The sequence below is a fragment of the Mobula hypostoma genome, chromosome 2, assembly GCF_963921235.1.
Source record: "Mobula hypostoma chromosome 2, sMobHyp1.1, whole genome shotgun sequence".
Classification (NCBI taxonomy): domain Eukaryota; kingdom Metazoa; phylum Chordata; class Chondrichthyes; order Myliobatiformes; family Myliobatidae; genus Mobula; species Mobula hypostoma.
The window spans coordinates 182218734-182235382 of record NC_086098.1 but is presented as its reverse complement, the minus strand read 5'-3'; the positions used below and the strand labels follow the sequence as shown (position 1 = coordinate 182235382).

Sequence of the window (16649 nt, the reverse complement as noted above, 5' to 3'; positions counted from 1 at the left end):
CCATACCTACATCTGAAGAACAAAGATCCCTCGCTCTCTGAATTCTAGTATTTCTAAGTTTTTCACGACTTTTAAGATGTTATGCTTATCTATTTATTCTACCAAAGTGGAGATATATATATATATATATATATATATATAGAGAGAGAGAGAGAGAGAGAGAGATAGATACACACACACACATATATATATTTCTATGCAGACCATCCTTGCCCAGTCACGTAATTAGTTTATATCCCCTTGCAACCTTATTGAGCCTTAATTCTGCCCATTGGTTTCCAAAGACCTTAAGTGCTTTGTAAATAACCTTGTCCTCACAGTTCGCTTGCCTATATTGCTTTGCATTGTGAGCAAACTTGGATCCATTACAATCAATCTTCCATTTGGAATAATCAATAAAAACTGTAAATCACAGACCCATACAATAATCCTCCCAGTTCCCCGATATTAAAAGCCTGATAATTTGAAGGAGGCCCCCTTATTTATACGGTTACCTGTCTGTTAACTAATTTCATTCATTTTGCAGGCAAAATCAGAATTTATTGCTCTTCCCTAACAGCGCAAAAGATGGCAGTGAACCTCCTTCCTGAACAACTGGAACCTTCTGACACATAGTAAGGAAAATGATGCAGAACAGCAATATATTTCAAAGTAAGGATGATGAAAGACTTTAAGGACAAGTTGCAGGCACTTAGATATCCACAGACCCACTGCCCTCGTCCTTAGTGATACGAGTCACGGGCTTGTAGTGTGCTATTAAATACCTCTTTCCAAATCCAAATTTTACCCCTAATCACATTAACCCTAACATTGTGAGATAAATAATATTAACTGACTCACTTTACCAACCCTAATAGTCTCAACCTTCAAAAAAAAGTCACGCACAATTTTACTTTCCCAATCCATGCGGATTCTTCCCAACTAAATGTAGTGCTATTAGATCTCCAATGCATATCAGGCAAAATGGTCTATATATTTTTTTGTTAAATAAAGTGTACATTTGCTACCATCAGTTTCCAAGGTTTATTCTAAAACTCAGGTAATTCTAGAATGACAAATGTGATGATTCCCAGTGAGTACCCATTTTAAGTTTATTTGATTGAGGGAATTTGTCTGTTCCTTGTCCTTCAGCTCCTCCCCTTTTCTTACATTAATCATTTTAACTAGAAGTTTGGTTCTTCAATATTTTTTGGAATCTTCTATCATATTAAGGTATTTATTTAAAATCTCATTCTTTATTTCTCTTTCTAATTTCTCCCCCATGCATGTCTGTTAGGAATCAAAACTTAAAAGACAATTTCATATTCGAGTGAACAGAATCTGACAGAGAACTGTCAATTTCTTGGTAATCCTTTACTGAAATCTAAAATCCTCTTCACCTTCAGACCTACTGCCCTTTTTGTAAACATTATAAGCCTTCTACTTCAATTTTACTCCATCTTTTTAGCTGAGATTGCAATGCTTAATTTTTACTTTCGACCAATCACCGAAGAAAGAATGGAGAAAACCATGTTAGGATAGATCACTGTTACAAATTTGAGCCCAATAGTATTACGAAATTTATTATCCAGAACTATTTTAACCATTATATGACATTTTAATTATCCTACAGAACTAACTTTACAGTTATGGAATTACAAAATCTAACCTTTTTATTACTAATTTGGTACAAACTTTATAATTTAATGTATTTGCACATCATTACCTTCTGGTCTTCTTCCTTTGTCCATGGACCTTTCACAAGCTCTGGATTCAGAACCTTCAGCCACCTACGTTGGCACTGAGTATCTGTTCGGTTCTGTTAAAACATAATATAATTAACTTGATAAAAAGAATACATTGCAAAAGGGATGAGAATTAATTTGGTTTTATTTAATTTCATCTTAGTCTCTTGCTATTCTCCACAACCACTGAAGGTATGCCAGTCTCGTTCTAACCAGGTATTACCTCAGTATTATTACAGATAAGGTGTAACAATGAGGTCCTGGCTCGCGCCCAGATACCCAGCCTCTTCACCCTGCTCCAACAACACCGTCTCCGCTGGCTGGGCCATGTACACCGCATGTCAGACGGGAGGATCCCGAAAGACCTGCTGTACGGGGAACTGGCCTCCGGCAAGAGAGCACAAGGGTGGCCCCATCTCCATTTCAAAGACGTTTGCAAAAGAGACATGAAGTCACTGAAAATGAACGTCGAGAGGTGGGAGGACATCGCAAGCAATTGCTCTCACTGGAGGCTGGAACTACGCAGAGATCTAAAAACAGGTGAAGAGAAGCTGAGGCTTGCTGCTGAAGAAAAGCGCACTCGTCGGAAAAACAGCACCAAGACAACACTGGAGGACAGTGCCTTCAAGTGCAGTCGATGCAGCCGAGACTGTCACTCCCGTATGGGCCTCTACAGCCACAACAGATGCTGCTCTAACACAGACTGAAGCAAGACTTTCCGGGCACAGATCCATGGTCTTGCGAGACTAACGGATTGCACCACCAAGGTGGGATCAGCCTCCAAATGCATCCCGTCTCTCTGCTGATCATTCCCAATTCCATGACTCCCAACTCCCTTCTCCAAGAGCATTACATTACTCTTGCCTTCACCTTCCAATGCATGATGAAACAAAACAGTACAGCTTAGGCACAGGCCCTTCAACCCACGATATTGTGCCAATCTAATTAAACTAATGACACTTAACTAAACTAGACTTTGCATCTGACAAATAAGCCCAGAAATAAGCATACTAATCCCACTCCTATACCCACATTTTGGGGAATATTTCCCTTTTAATACCATTGTTCTCCTTTCTATGGACTCTGTTCCAGATAGTCTTCCATAAGATTATTCCAACAAAAGGTACCATTAAAAATAACCAGCATCACAAACTCAGCAAGTTACTTGTATTTCCTTCAATTTCTACAATTTTCTTAGCATTTTCTGTTCAAGTAGCTGATAGTCACATCAGATATGATAGACTGACCCTTCTGAACATCGGAAAAACAGCATTTGCCCATTATGTGCTGCCTTTCCTACACTGGGAACCCCTACTTGCGCGATCCATGAGAGACTCATCCCTTACACTGCCACTACCTCGGAAGAAGCACTGGAGGCAAGGGAGAAAGGCCGACGTCCTGGTGAGGCTGAGACGACGTGCAAATCGGCCGCCACTCCCTAGCGCACTCCTGGCTAACATTCAGTATCTGGACAACAAGCTGTGGGAACTGACAGCCAGAAATCTCCTACCAGTGGAAACAAAGGAATGTAACGTTTTGTGCTTCGTGGAGACCTGGCTGATGGAGGAGATACCGCATCACGCTATCGAACCCTCTGGGCTCTCCCTGTTCCGGGTGGACAGGTCAAAAAACCTCCATGGGAAGAATAAAGGAGGAGGGGTACGCTTTATGGTCAACAATGTTTAGTGCAACCCCCAGAATATGCATGCTCTCAAATCCTTTTGTTCCCCAGACCTGGAATACCTGGTGCAGCTTCCTGCCCAGGGAGTTCACAGATGTTATCATCACTGCTGTGTACATTCCGCTGCAGGTTGATACTGACCTGGCTCTCAAGGAACTGTACAAGACCATCAACACACTGGAGAATGCACACCCAGAAGCTGTCTTCATCATTGTGGGTGACTTTAATCGAGCATTGCTGACAAAAGTCTCTCTGAAGTTTTGTCAGCACATCCAGGTGAGCACTTGTGCAGATAACACTCTCGACCACTGTTACGCTCCCTTTCGTAACGCTTACAAAGCTTTCATTCGCCCAGCTTTTGGAAAATCAGACCACTCTTCGATCCTGCATCTCCCAACATACAGGCAGAAGCTGAAACAAGAGGCGGCCATAGTTAGAACCATCCACGTTTGGTCCAACCAATTGGCCTCCACGCTGCAGGACTGCTTCCATGACGTCGACTGGAATGTCTTCCATGATAAGGATGTCTCCAAGTTCATGGATGGAGTCACATGCTTCATCCCAAAGTGCATCGATGATGTTATCCCCCAGAAGTTAGTCAGGGTCTTCCCGAACCAGAAACCCTGGATCAATAGCTCCATGTGAGCAGCACTTACTGCATGACATAGCGCTTACATTGCCGGCGATCAGCTGGAGCTCAAGAAAAGCAGCTACAATCTGTGCAAAGCTATCATGGCTGTGAAACAATACAGGGACAAAATTGAGTCAAGATTCACAACGAATAGCATATGTGACTTGAGGCAAGGGTTGCATACCATCGCAATCTTCACAGCCAAACGTAGCGGTGCCGCCAACATCGCAGCCTCCTTCCCAGATGAGCTCAATCACTTTTATGCTGAGCCTCCGAGGAAAACCACCGCTACATACAACCTGCAACCTGGTCTCTGAGGCGAGGTACACAGACGTTTCCAACATGCGAACAGTCGCAAGGCTGCAGGATCAGGCGGCATCCCAGGGTGAGTACTCGGGATGTGCGCAGCACAACTGGCAGGTGTGTTTACAGACATTTTTAAATCTCTCCATCACCCAGTGTAATCTCAAACAATAACGAGGTGGCCAACAGGAAAGAAGTCATCTCTCTGACACAGCGGTGTCAAGAAGACAACCTCTCCCTCAATGTCGCAAAAACAAAGGAGCTGGTTGTGGATTACAGGAGGGATGGAGATGGGCTGACTGGCTGCATCACTGCCTGGTATGGGAACTGTACCTCTGTTAATCGCAGGACTCTCAGAGTGGTGTGGACAGCCCAGCACATCCCATGATTCAGGACATTTACAAAGACAGGTGTGAAAAAAGGGCCCGAAGGATCATTGGGGTCCCGAGTCACCCCAACCACAATCTACTCCAGCTGCTACCATCCAGGAAATGGTATCGCAGCATAAAAGCCAGGACCAACAGGCTCTGAGACAGCTTCTTCCACCAGACCATCAGACTGATTAACTCCTGCTGATGTGAGTATATTTCTATGTTACATTGACTGTTCTATTTATTATAAATTACTATGATTGCATATTGCACATTTAGACAGAGACATAATGTAAAGACTTTTACTCATGTATGTGAAGGATGTAAGAAATAAAGTGTATTCAATTCAATTTAGTATGAAGTATGCTATATTTACGCACACACGAGGAAATCTGCAGATGTTGGAAGTTCAAGTAACACACACAAATTGCTGGTGGAAAGCAGCAGGCCAGGCAGCATGTATAGGAAGAAGTACAGTCGACGATAGTCCCGACGAAGGGTCTCGGCCCGAAACGTCAACTGTACTTCTTCCTATAGATGCTGCCTGGCCTGCTGCGTTCCACTAGTATTTTGTGTGTGTATGCTATATTCACAATCTGTTTATCTGATTAGAGACCAAAATGACATTAGGTGAACATCTCTATTCTATTTGGAGATATAGTGCCAGCTCTGCCCTGGTTAAGTTCTCCTCCCAATGAAACATTTCCAGCTCTAATGAGCCTTAACACAAAATATAGGAATGGTATCTTCCTTCAAGATTTTCTCACATTTGATCTGAACATTTGACTTTTCTGAACTTTGTAATCTACTTACTCCTCCCTACCTTTGTCTTTTACCTACTTTCTACCCATTTAACTAATTCAAAACATTGACAGTCAATACCCAAAACGTCAGTCCACTCTCACATATTGATTGGCTAGCAAGAGAGGCCTAACACTATTCAGCAGAAAACCTCACCTGATAACAGGTTAGTAGGGAGCAAAACTTAATTGTTCTTAAGAGAACATGAAAAATTCTAAATGACTTTGAAGAGTGTTAAAACTACATTGGCTTGTGCTTTGAACAGTGTTCAGTGAGCAATGAAGCAACTAGCACTTGTGCTCTTCATCACCAAGCAGCACCCCATTTCTTACACCAGCCAGTCCTAGAGCCAAAGATCCAAATTACAAAGCTCTACAGAACTCTGGATGCCTTCCAAACAGTAAAGCAAGGCCAATGGGAAGTTATCTTAAACCTAACCAAGCTCATTCCACAGGAAAGAAAGAAAAATTCATTTCATCAAACTGCAAAATGAATGAAGACATAGTTCCAGAAGCAAGTTCAAGGCTTCCAGTGAGGGGCACCTATTCAACAATTACCAGAATTTTGTACTTCATTGCTAGAAAGAGCAGTACAAAGCAGATGAAAATTGCACAATCTGTAACAAGAACATTTGGACCCAGTCTACCAAATAATAGGTCAGAATAGTTTTGGAAAACAGCAATTTTTTTTAATGCCTTTCAATTTTACAGCCTAACCATTGTTTCTCTCACAGTACTCATATACTCTGTATGTAGGTCTATTTGTTGTATATAATTCCAGATCAATGCAAATAATAAATATGGTTTTCTGAGATCTTCACATACAATAATCTGGTAGATCATTTTTATCTCATGAAGAACTCGGACAAAAATGACTACTTTTAAAAGTCTTAACTACAAAGATACTTACAGAGAAATTACTTGCTATAAGTTTCCAGTCATTTTTGCCAAATTGCTTTATCAGCTTCTTCAACCTTTCATCCTACACAAAAGTACAAAGTTTAATTTAAACCACTATAACACTGTAATCATTAATATTCCATTGGAGACACAGCTTGGTGCCTCTTATAACCACTGTGAAACAATATATGGAACAGGACCAATTAATAGAGCTCTACAACAAAAGTATAAGATGTTTATGCCTAAAGTACTGTGGAAGCAGACAGAAAAGTGCAATGTGATCTAGATTAGATTCAGATATACAGGGGAAAATGTTGCATTAAACTACAACTGTGCAATATGTCTGATAAGTGATTTTGAAATAGAAATGCCCTCACTAAATTATCTGTTGTAAACCCATTTACTGCTGTTTTTCTCTACTGTACTACATTCTTAAGAGTAGAACATATTAATCAGGCTGAAGGTATTCTTTACAGATCTTTAAAACAAAAAGGGATAACTTTTAAAATTAACCTCATGGTATTGGAAAACAGTTAAGAATGTCACTGACCACCAAATCCATTGTCAGAATGCTGGCAACTGATGCTGACAAACATTTGAACTTGCAGCATTTTAAGAAGGTAACACAATAATGAAAATTATGGCACAAAGTCCCTATCCTCGTTCCTGTTTTACAAAGGAAGTGGGCAAGAACAGTTCAGATGTTCAGTTAATTTCAGAAAAGTTTTTTTTTAAGTACGCAAGTCTTTTTATTACTTAAGATGAGGGGAAGAAACAAAGAAATCTATTATCAGAAACATCTCTCTAGAGTCTATAATAGAGTAAAATGACTGACGACCTTTGAAAACCTTTGATTGATCAGATATATAAAAAAACAATGAGGACCTGTAAAGTGCAACTCATATCCAATGATTTTATTACTTAAGTAGTGAGCAGGGGATATCTTTGGAGTTACTTAACTGAAGTAACCTTTCATAAAATCCCTTGTCAGAAACTGAAAACTGAGGTTGCTCATGGGACGAAAGGCAGCTTATTGGGCTGAGTGGAAAAGTCTAAGCAGTTCCATGATCATGTTAAACGACAAAGTCAAAATAAATCAATGTATGTATATGTTACCATATACTGCCTTGAGATGCATCAAGCATTTACAAGAAATCAAGAAATACAATAGAATATAGGACTTGTATCATACATTGGGATGCTCCCATCAGTTACCTGACGAGGTAACCGTAGGGTCTGGTCAGGGGCAGATGTCATCAGATGGTGCCCAACCTTCATCGTGTTTCGATCCTTAACCACTACATTCTTCTCTCTTCCTTCAGTTAGTCCTGACGAAGGGTCTCGGCCTGAAACGTCGACTGCACCTCTTCCTAGAGATGCTGCCTGGCCTGCTGCGTTCACCAGCAACTTTGATGTGTGTTGCTTGAATTTCCAGCATCTGCAGAATTCCTGTTGTTTGCCACTACATTCTTCAGTTGGTGCGTCAGCAGTGATGGTCAAGTCCCTGCCCAACTGTCCTAAATTCCAGCTCAACTCCTGTCTCCTACTCCATATCCAGCAAGAGGGTCTTTCTGCTTCCTCCCCCATCCTGGGAGCTGCTTGGTTCTTGCCCTTTTCATCAAAGCTCAGTGGCAACAGCAAGCTCCAGGCTGACCTTGCCGAGAACCCTCTACAGCCGATCTCCATGGGGAATAGCCATGTGGCCTCTGATATGACTGGTGTGGCCTGCTCCTTGATGAAAATGACTGCCCAGTTTGCCTCTCTGTCAGCTGATGTCTTTTTACACCTCTCCTGCTCCAGTGTGTCAGCAAGGAATAGCAGGACCTTGTCGTGGTGCCACCTATACTGTCCTTGTATTAAAGCTGTTTTGCATCCTGACAGTACAGTGGCATGCAAAAGTTTGGGCACCCTGGTCAAAATTTCTGTTTCTGTGAATAGCTAAGCGAGTAAAAGATTACCTGATTCCCAAAAGGCATAAAGTTAAAGATGACACATTTCTTTAATATTTTAAGCAAGATTGCTTCTTTATTTCCATCTTTTACAGTTTCAAAATAACAAAAAAGGAAAAGGGACTGAAGCAAAAGTTTGGGCACCCTGCATGGTCAGTACTTAGTAACACCCGCTTTGGCAAGTATCACAGTTGTAAACGCTTTCTGTAGCCAGCTAAGAGTCTCTCAATTCTTGTTTGGGGGATTTTTGCCCGTTCTTCCTTGCAAAAGGCTTCTAGTTCTGTGAGATTCTTGGGCCGTCTTGCACGCCTGCTCTTTTGAGGTCTATCTCTTGGGGTGCCCAAACTTTTGCATGGTGCTCCTTTCCTTTTTTTCACTCTAAAATTGTACAAAACAAAAAAAATCTTGTTTAAAATGTTGAAAAGAATGTTTCATCTTTAACTTTATGACTTTTGGAGATCAGTTCATCTTCTACTCACTTAACTATTCACAATAACAGAAATTTTGACCAGGGGTGCCCAAACATTTGCATGCCACTGTATGTGTAAGAGTGAACCTCACTAACCACAAAGCTTGCAGTTAGGGTCCTCTCTCAGCTCCCGTTTATGCAGCTATGATGGTGTGGGGAGAGTATCATACATAGACCGCAGAAGGAAAGAAATGTGGAAGAGCTCCAGTCTACAAAGTTCCGCTCAAGTGATCTTGTGCTTGAGAAGATCCCATTTTATCCAGGCACCCTGTGACCCTAACTCCACTACCCGCTTTTCATCCTCACAGTTCCGTACTTCTGCCTGGACCATGTCACGCCTACCCCTTGCACTTCCCCATCGTTGGAAGCACGCAGAGTCAAGGCTTTCCCACCCCAGGCAAGGGTTGCCGATGATGTCTCTCAATTGCAGGGAGCTCACTGTCTGGTCTATGGTCAAGTTGGCAGCCCACTTTCACCCTGATCTTTTTGCGACTCCTACTTGATTTATTAACTTATCATTGGAGCCCCTCAGCATTAACACAACTCTACACTTTGCCATCTTGAACTCCTCCACTACCGATGACAATGGGAGCTGTAGCTGGACTAACCTTAAGTAGAGACCCACTGAAGAAAAACTTGGGGGGAAAAGTCCCCAGACACCTCCACAGGTGCTTGTCAACTTTCCTCTAAATGAATTCTACAGTGGTCATGGGGTACTTGTACACCATGAAAAGCCAGAGCAGCCTTGGTAGAAGACCATGTTGGTACAACCATATTAAATTTACCAGGGAGTTCAGTTTTGTCAATCTTCTACAGCCATTCTTCAGTCTGCTTTAGTGTCAGTGATGTTGGCACTGTCTGTCATTGCTGCATTAAACCACTTTCCAAGACACTTTATTGGGTTGTTTTCTATGAATGGAACAACTGTTCCCTATAAATGAAGACTGAACTTGCTAGTAATCTTGCCCTTTTGATCACCATGCACCTGGACTTCCTCACCTTGAAGGTCATCCTAGCCCAGGTAGCTACGTTGTCCAGGGTTTCCAACAGCCATCTTGCTTGGACATGAGTTACAATGGTTACTGTGATGTCATCCATGATCCCCCGTATTGCAGGTTGTCAGATCCTAGGCTCCAACACTGAGCCTTGGGTTACGTAAGCTGCTGCTGATACGAGGAGGCTCACACCCATGACAAACAAGATGGGGGAGATGGTACAGCTGGTGAGAATCCCTTTTTGGAGGTCTTGCCACCTGGTTGTATAATGGACTGAAGTGAAGCATGGCTTGAATCCTCCTAGGCAGTTGGTGATCACGCCTTGTGTTACTGGGAGGGATACGGTAGTGGTCCAGGACAACCTGGATGAGGACATGTGGAATTGATCCGTAGGCGTTGGCTAGGTCTAACCAAACGACTGTTAAGTTGCCTTTCTTCTGCCTGGCCTTGCAGATCAATTAGCTGTTTATTGAGGTGTGTTGATATAGTGGTACTCCATTAAGTATGAGGTCAGCCTTCTAGCAAGCACCGACAATATCTTGTGAGGGAGATTGTCCCAAACTGGGTGATTATGGAGGAGCGTTCTTCCTTGGGAACAAAGCATCCTTCAACCATTCTCCAGCTTGGTAGAATAGTGCCTTTGGTCCAAATCTTCCTCATTATCTTTCCAAACCTCTGGAAGAGTTTTGGGCATTTCTTATATACCTTGCAGGGTATACCACTTGGTCCTGGGGCGGCAGATGACTTTGCTCTCTTTCTGATATTCTGGACCTCCTGCCACATGGGCTATGCCATGTTCAGCTCAGTTGCTGGGATTCTTGGTTGGGGGGCTTTTGGATTGAATTCTAGTCCCTGATTCCTACAGGGACTGTTATGTGATTCCTGCTGTAATTCTTCCACCTCCTGCTTTGCACTGATTAGGGTGCCAAAATTTTGCTGGCTGAGAACAGTCTTGGTGAACCTGAATGGGTTTTAACAAACTGTGCTTTCCTCTTTCTCCCTTTTTTGCTTTCTCTCCTGCTCCACTCTCCTGAGTTTGTGCAGCTGTTCCCGCAGTTCACTGGTTCAATCTTTGACACCTTCTTATTCATCGGGTGAACTGTTTTTGAATTGTTTGTTAAGGGTCTTTTTCTCGCTTCTCAGGTGGCAAATCTCCCTTTCCCTCCTGTCTGGTTGCCATGATGGATCCCTTTCTTCTCCATTGGGCTGAATCGCTCTTTAGCAGTGGCTATGAAGGAGTTAATTTTCCTGTAGAGTCCAGCCAATGTAGCTTCCAAGATGTAATCCAGGTCATTATAGAACTGTTTCCAAGATACACTGTCTGATGATCTAGGCCTTCTGATCCCTTCTTTCCTTGATGAATGGATTAGGCTATCTGAGGGGGGACTCACTTGGTCTCTTCTTTGGCAATGGGGCAGCTTAGGTGCAGAGAAATCTTCAGCTCTGTGGGGTGATTCCCAGCAGTTGAATCTGTGCGTCACACTTAAATGGCCTTCTTTCCACAGCTGGACCTGCTTTGGTGTATCTTGAAGCCTTTGACGTTTTTGCAAATTTTGCCGCAATGGGGCTTTGCACTGAATGCTTCCCTGGTCAGTGTTGGTTGCTTGACCCTTCTCATTATCGTATTTATAGTCTTGGCTGCTGCCGTTATGTCCATCCTATTGAGTCTCTCATCCTCCCTCCCTCTGTGGAGACTCTGGGGATATTGCGTATTTAGTTCATCTGTAGCTCGTATGGTGCCCTCTTACGAGCTCTGCACACAAGTTTGCTAGTCTTGTGTGTCTGTGCCAATCCTTCCTGGAGGTCAGCTGTCTCTCCAGCATCACCAACCTTTCTTGGTTGCCATCCAGTCTTTCCTGGAAGTCACTGACAAACCAGGTGTCACTTGCATCATACACCAAACTATACATTAATAAAAACTGACATCTCACCAATGTGCAAAAGACAAATTATGCAAATAAGAAATTAATACTGAGAACATGAGTTACAGAGTCCTTGAAAATGAGTTTGTAGTTTGTGGAATCAGTTCAGAGACAAGAATAGAGAGTATGGAGATACTCAGTCTGACAGCATGTGACCCAGCAGGATCTCAAAAAGTTCTGTGTTGGGATTGCAATTAGCTGGTGCATTGAGAAATTATTTAAATCATGGGACAGAAATATACTTTTCTAAATGTATTGACAACACAATGATAGACAGCACTATACCGCGGTACCAAGATTTTAACAGAATGACCAAATATGGCATATAATGTAGGTGGCTGTAGTCATCTATTTTAGACCAAAAAAATTGTAATTCAAAATATTTCTGAAATTATGCAAAGTGAGAAGCAATAAAAATACTACAAGGACCATTAAAATATCATATTCAGGTAAAGCAAGATTAATGGAGCGCTGACAGTTATACATCTCCAGGATAGGACAGAAGTTATACTTTTATCTAAACAAAAACTTGATATTGGGAGTTTTGCAAATATTTATTAGCAGCATATTTAATTAAATACCAAGGGGTGACCTCATCAATGTTCACAAAGTTATGTGGGCATAGATGGGAGATGCAAATTTTGTCCACAGAGTTTGTTGAATATCTGGAATAAGCTGTCAAGAGAATATGGAGACAAGTTGTCACAATGTTTAAAAGACAGTTGGACAGATACTTAGATAGGAAAAACACAGAAGGACATGGACACCAGATGGACAGATAGGATTAGTGTAAATAGGCACTTTGGCCAGCATGGAAGAGGTGGGCTAAAAGACCTTATCTTGGTGTTGTACATTTCTATGATTTAAACTAGGACTGAAGTCTCTGGAATTTAAAAGACAGGTGACTTCATTAACATTTTCAAGATTTACATTTACACTGGTTAGGCAAAGTCTAGGACCAGAGGTATTGCCTAAAAGTTCGTGCCAGCCTCTCAGGAGTGAAGCTGAAAAACACTCAGTGCTAGTAGAGATTTGAAACTCTCTTCCCTATACAGTAGGTGATGCTGGGTCAACTGTTAATGTTAAATTTGAGATTGATATCAAGGTATTAAGAGAAACAGAGAAAAGGCAGAGAAATAAAATCACAGATCAGCCAAGATATTGAAGTGCTCAGGAGCCCAAGGGATAGATGGCTTAACCATGTGCCAATACCAAGGATAAAACACTCTACTGTTATGTTAGTGCTCTGACATGTGCACTAACAATATTCAGAACAGATTCATAGCTGCAATGGTTAGTTGGAGTCACTAAAATTTGGTTAACGTGTCAATCTGCTGGTTGATCTATGCACTTGGAAATTAACAGGGTCACTTAAACCTACTTGATTGGTTGTATATGACAGTGACTACATCAGAAGAATATCTCATGTGATAAATAATTTGAAGTTCAGCACACATCCAGTTCACCCCTGAACATCTACAGGACTTAACACATGAATCCTGAGTCATAACTATGTACACATTTGATACCCACATTCTGAAATCCACTGTAAGTGGATTGCCATTGCTTTACCTACCAAATACAATCAAATTTGAATTCTTACTAAAAAGAATTTCTATATTCTTATAACAAATTAGCATTTATATGTGGTAGCATTAGTATGCTTCACGAATATTCCAGTGAAAACTAGAGTGACATGAACAGCAAGAACTGAAAAAAAATTAAACTTTTTATTCGAGCAATCCCCTTCTGTCCAAGGCAGCATGAAATAAAACCTATAGAACAAAATATGATTTCTAAATTGATCTTAATAACATCGATTAGATAGCATACAAGTGGAATTTATTTTATAAGCAGGAAGGTTACCAACAAAAAAAAGTTTTCAAGTTCTATACAACCATTGGATTTCACATATAAATGGCAAATCCTTTATCACAGCAATCCTAACAGACATCAAAATCTTATCCATTTTGCAACTTTAAGTTTGTGCATTTTAAACAAACTGGTTTCAGAGCAAATACCTCTTCTGAAGTCCATTTGACTTTGTACAGTTTACTTCCATCTTTGCCGTCTGGAACATCATAATCCAAATCCTGTGAGAGCTCATCCAACTCCTCACTATATTTCACACAAAATTAAAAAAAAGCTCAGAATGTAACAGACAATGCAAGCTTTGAGTTCTCTCTTGGCCACAGCACAGAAGGCTGCAGGCGAAGTACAAGAAAATGGAATTTTCATTAGATAGGCACTTGATGGTTGACATTCTGTAAGATCCTACATCCTTCATTTCCCACCCCCTTCAAGTAGTGAGAAGTTGACCTCTATCACCATTAGTGAGGGAATGCACGAGCATAATTTGCAATGAACCTATGACAATAGATGTCCATAAAACACTAAGTCTCATTACCAAAGCTTCATTATATTGAAGACAGTAAAAATTCAAAATTCAGTCAAGCAATTGTAATTTTTGTAAATTAGTTATAAATTCTCATCTATATTTTTGATATTGCATACAATGTTGCTTTTTTAAAATTCAATGATCAACCTCTACACCTCTGAGAATGCATTTTCATCTTCTGTCCTCAGATCTTTCTATCTTAGAATCAATCTGTCTTTCTGTTACAAAAGTATGAATTCGGAGCAGGAGAGAACATTCGGCCTGTCAAACCTCCCTACTGTTAAATAAGATCGTGGTTCATTGCTTTCTTCTATGCGTTTTTTGTTGCTGTCTTTCTCATAAAATTTTCTTTGATTATATTACTTCTTTCATCTGGGCAGTGCTGTCAAGGACAGGATTTATTGTCCATTGCTTACATGTCCTTAGGAAGGTTGTGAACAAACTTTCAGGTGAAGGTGCTCTCACAGTGGCGTTGGTTGGTAAGTTCCAAAATTTAAACCCTGGGAATGATAAAGGTCTGGCACTTTATTTCCAGTCAATTTGAGGGGGAATCTGCAGGAGGTAGAAATCTATATGCCTTTTACCTGTTGGTACATATTACAGTTTAGGTGATGCTGTGAGAATATGGACAAGTAACTGTAATGCATTTTGTAGAAGGAACAGGCAGCTGCCATTGTGGTTGAATGAATTTTTAGGATGATTGATAGAGTTCCAATCAAGTGCACTACTTTGGTGTGGACAGTCAAGTGTCTGGAGAGATGCTGGACTTGGACTTGAAGGCAAGTCGCCAGCGAAGTTCCAACTCTCAAGAATCTTTATGTGACCCTTCCTTACGTTTATCAGGATTTGTGTCTTGGAATTATGCAATGCTGTTCCAGTGGAGTCAAGGTCCCACTGACCCACTACCTGGAAGTGGTGCCATTCCCAAAATGTTTTCGGCTCTCGTCGAGTTCCGAGACAATAAATACAAATGGACCAGTAGGATAAGATATTCTTAGAAGTTTTTAGAGGAGTCCTTAAGGCTATAATTTTACAGCAAGGAATGGGGATGAGGCCGGGCAGCTCTTCAAGCGAGCATAAGCACGAAGGGCCGAAGGGTGACCTTTTATGAACCAGATATTTGATGCAGATAGAAAATCAGCCAGTAAATAACACAAGCGAGGCTTCAGAGTGGCCACTCACTTACCGGAGGGTCTGCTGCGCCATGGTCACCAGCGCGGAGAGAGCTCGCCCGTTGCCCCTTCAGCCCGCCACCCCAGCCTCAAGGGCAGAAAACCACAAATATCAAGAACCCGACGCGAGTTCAGCAACTGCAGTGTGTCCAGTGTAGACCCTTTATTCCAGGTCTCGGAGCCGGCCTGACTAACTAACTGACTCCGGTGTCTTCCGCCCGAACTAAAAACCGCCAAATCTAGCGCTCGCCGCCGGTCGATGAGCGCCACCCCCGCGCCTGCGCAGTCGGCCCGCCTCCTGCACGCTCCAACAGGCATGTTTCTTTGTGTTTATTTCTAAAGAGCTGCGATCAAGTACGGTATTGCAAACAAAAACGTAAAGGCACCATGTACAAAAACAGGGGCTAACACTATTATGCAGTATTCAGTGTGTGGCCAAACGACACTAAGAATGAAAAGAGCTTTCCAATGCGAGCGTGATTTTGTACGTATGTATTATTATGAATAAATTATAATTTTGATATAGACTCTTGACTTTTTGAGGCTACCAGTCTCGCTACCGCCTGTCCTCCTCCAGTATCTCTTGCATTATTTCGATGAGGATTCTTTGAAAGGGCGGAGTGGAAGTTGTCTGTGTGTGATTCCTTTTAAAGAAGCATAGCTGTTGTATAGTAGCAATCACTTGATGGAGCAAGGTATCAATCCACTGGCAAGTGGACCAAGATAACTGAAGGACAGATTGTACATGGACATTAATGTGTGTGTAGCTGCCATGTGGCCAGTACGGCTGTATTCTCTCATGCATGCGACGATTCTGGTACAAATGCCCTTGACCATTGCCTTTCTCCTTCTCGCCAATTCTTCCATGACCCATCATGCCCTCAGTGCTCCCTGATTCTGTATCACCTCATTGTTTCCCTGCTGTTTGATATCCTGCCCTGCCATCAATGTTCCCTCTTTTTTTAACACCTTCATGAACCAACCATTGCTGTGACCAGGAAAATTTATATGGCCTGAAAAATGCACGGCACTTCAAATGGTTATTTTTGTAATATGCAAACGATGATTATTTAGAAAGAAAATTGAAAAATCACATACTTTTGATTTTATTTATTAATTGAGGGGTGTAATGAAATACAGTACAAAGAAAAGCTTTCATATTTTGTTCAGCCGGCTGGCAGTTTTGTTGACAATAAGCTACTAATTTCCATTCTGTGTTTATTGTTATAGTTTGTGACAGTGTTGTAACTTGAAAGGATGACAATGTAAATACTTGAAAACTCCAAAATGCTTTAAAGTAAAGGTTGTGGTACATTTATTATTTAGAAAAATTA

The 16649-nt window shown here is 41.4% G+C and overlaps 1 protein-coding gene across 3 annotated transcripts in view; it reads right to left on the bottom strand.

Annotated features, from left to right (window-relative positions):
- The window catches only part of mybl2b (v-myb avian myeloblastosis viral oncogene homolog-like 2b), a 62514-nt gene extending 46955 nt beyond the window's left edge, over positions 1-15559 (bottom strand). For all 3 annotated transcript variants that reach the window (XM_063041197.1, XM_063041198.1, XM_063041200.1), the window contains exons 1-4: positions 15330-15559; positions 13767-13863; positions 6421-6492; positions 1706-1798 (exon numbers count right to left, since the gene is read on the bottom strand). In XM_063041197.1, the coding sequence (XP_062897267.1) occupies positions 1706-1798; positions 6421-6492; positions 13767-13863; positions 15330-15349 (282 nt within the window). In that variant the 5' untranslated portion in view covers positions 15350-15559. The remainder of the gene's footprint in view (positions 1-1705; positions 1799-6420; positions 6493-13766; positions 13864-15329) is intronic.
- Between the last annotated feature and the right edge of the window lie 1090 nt (positions 15560-16649).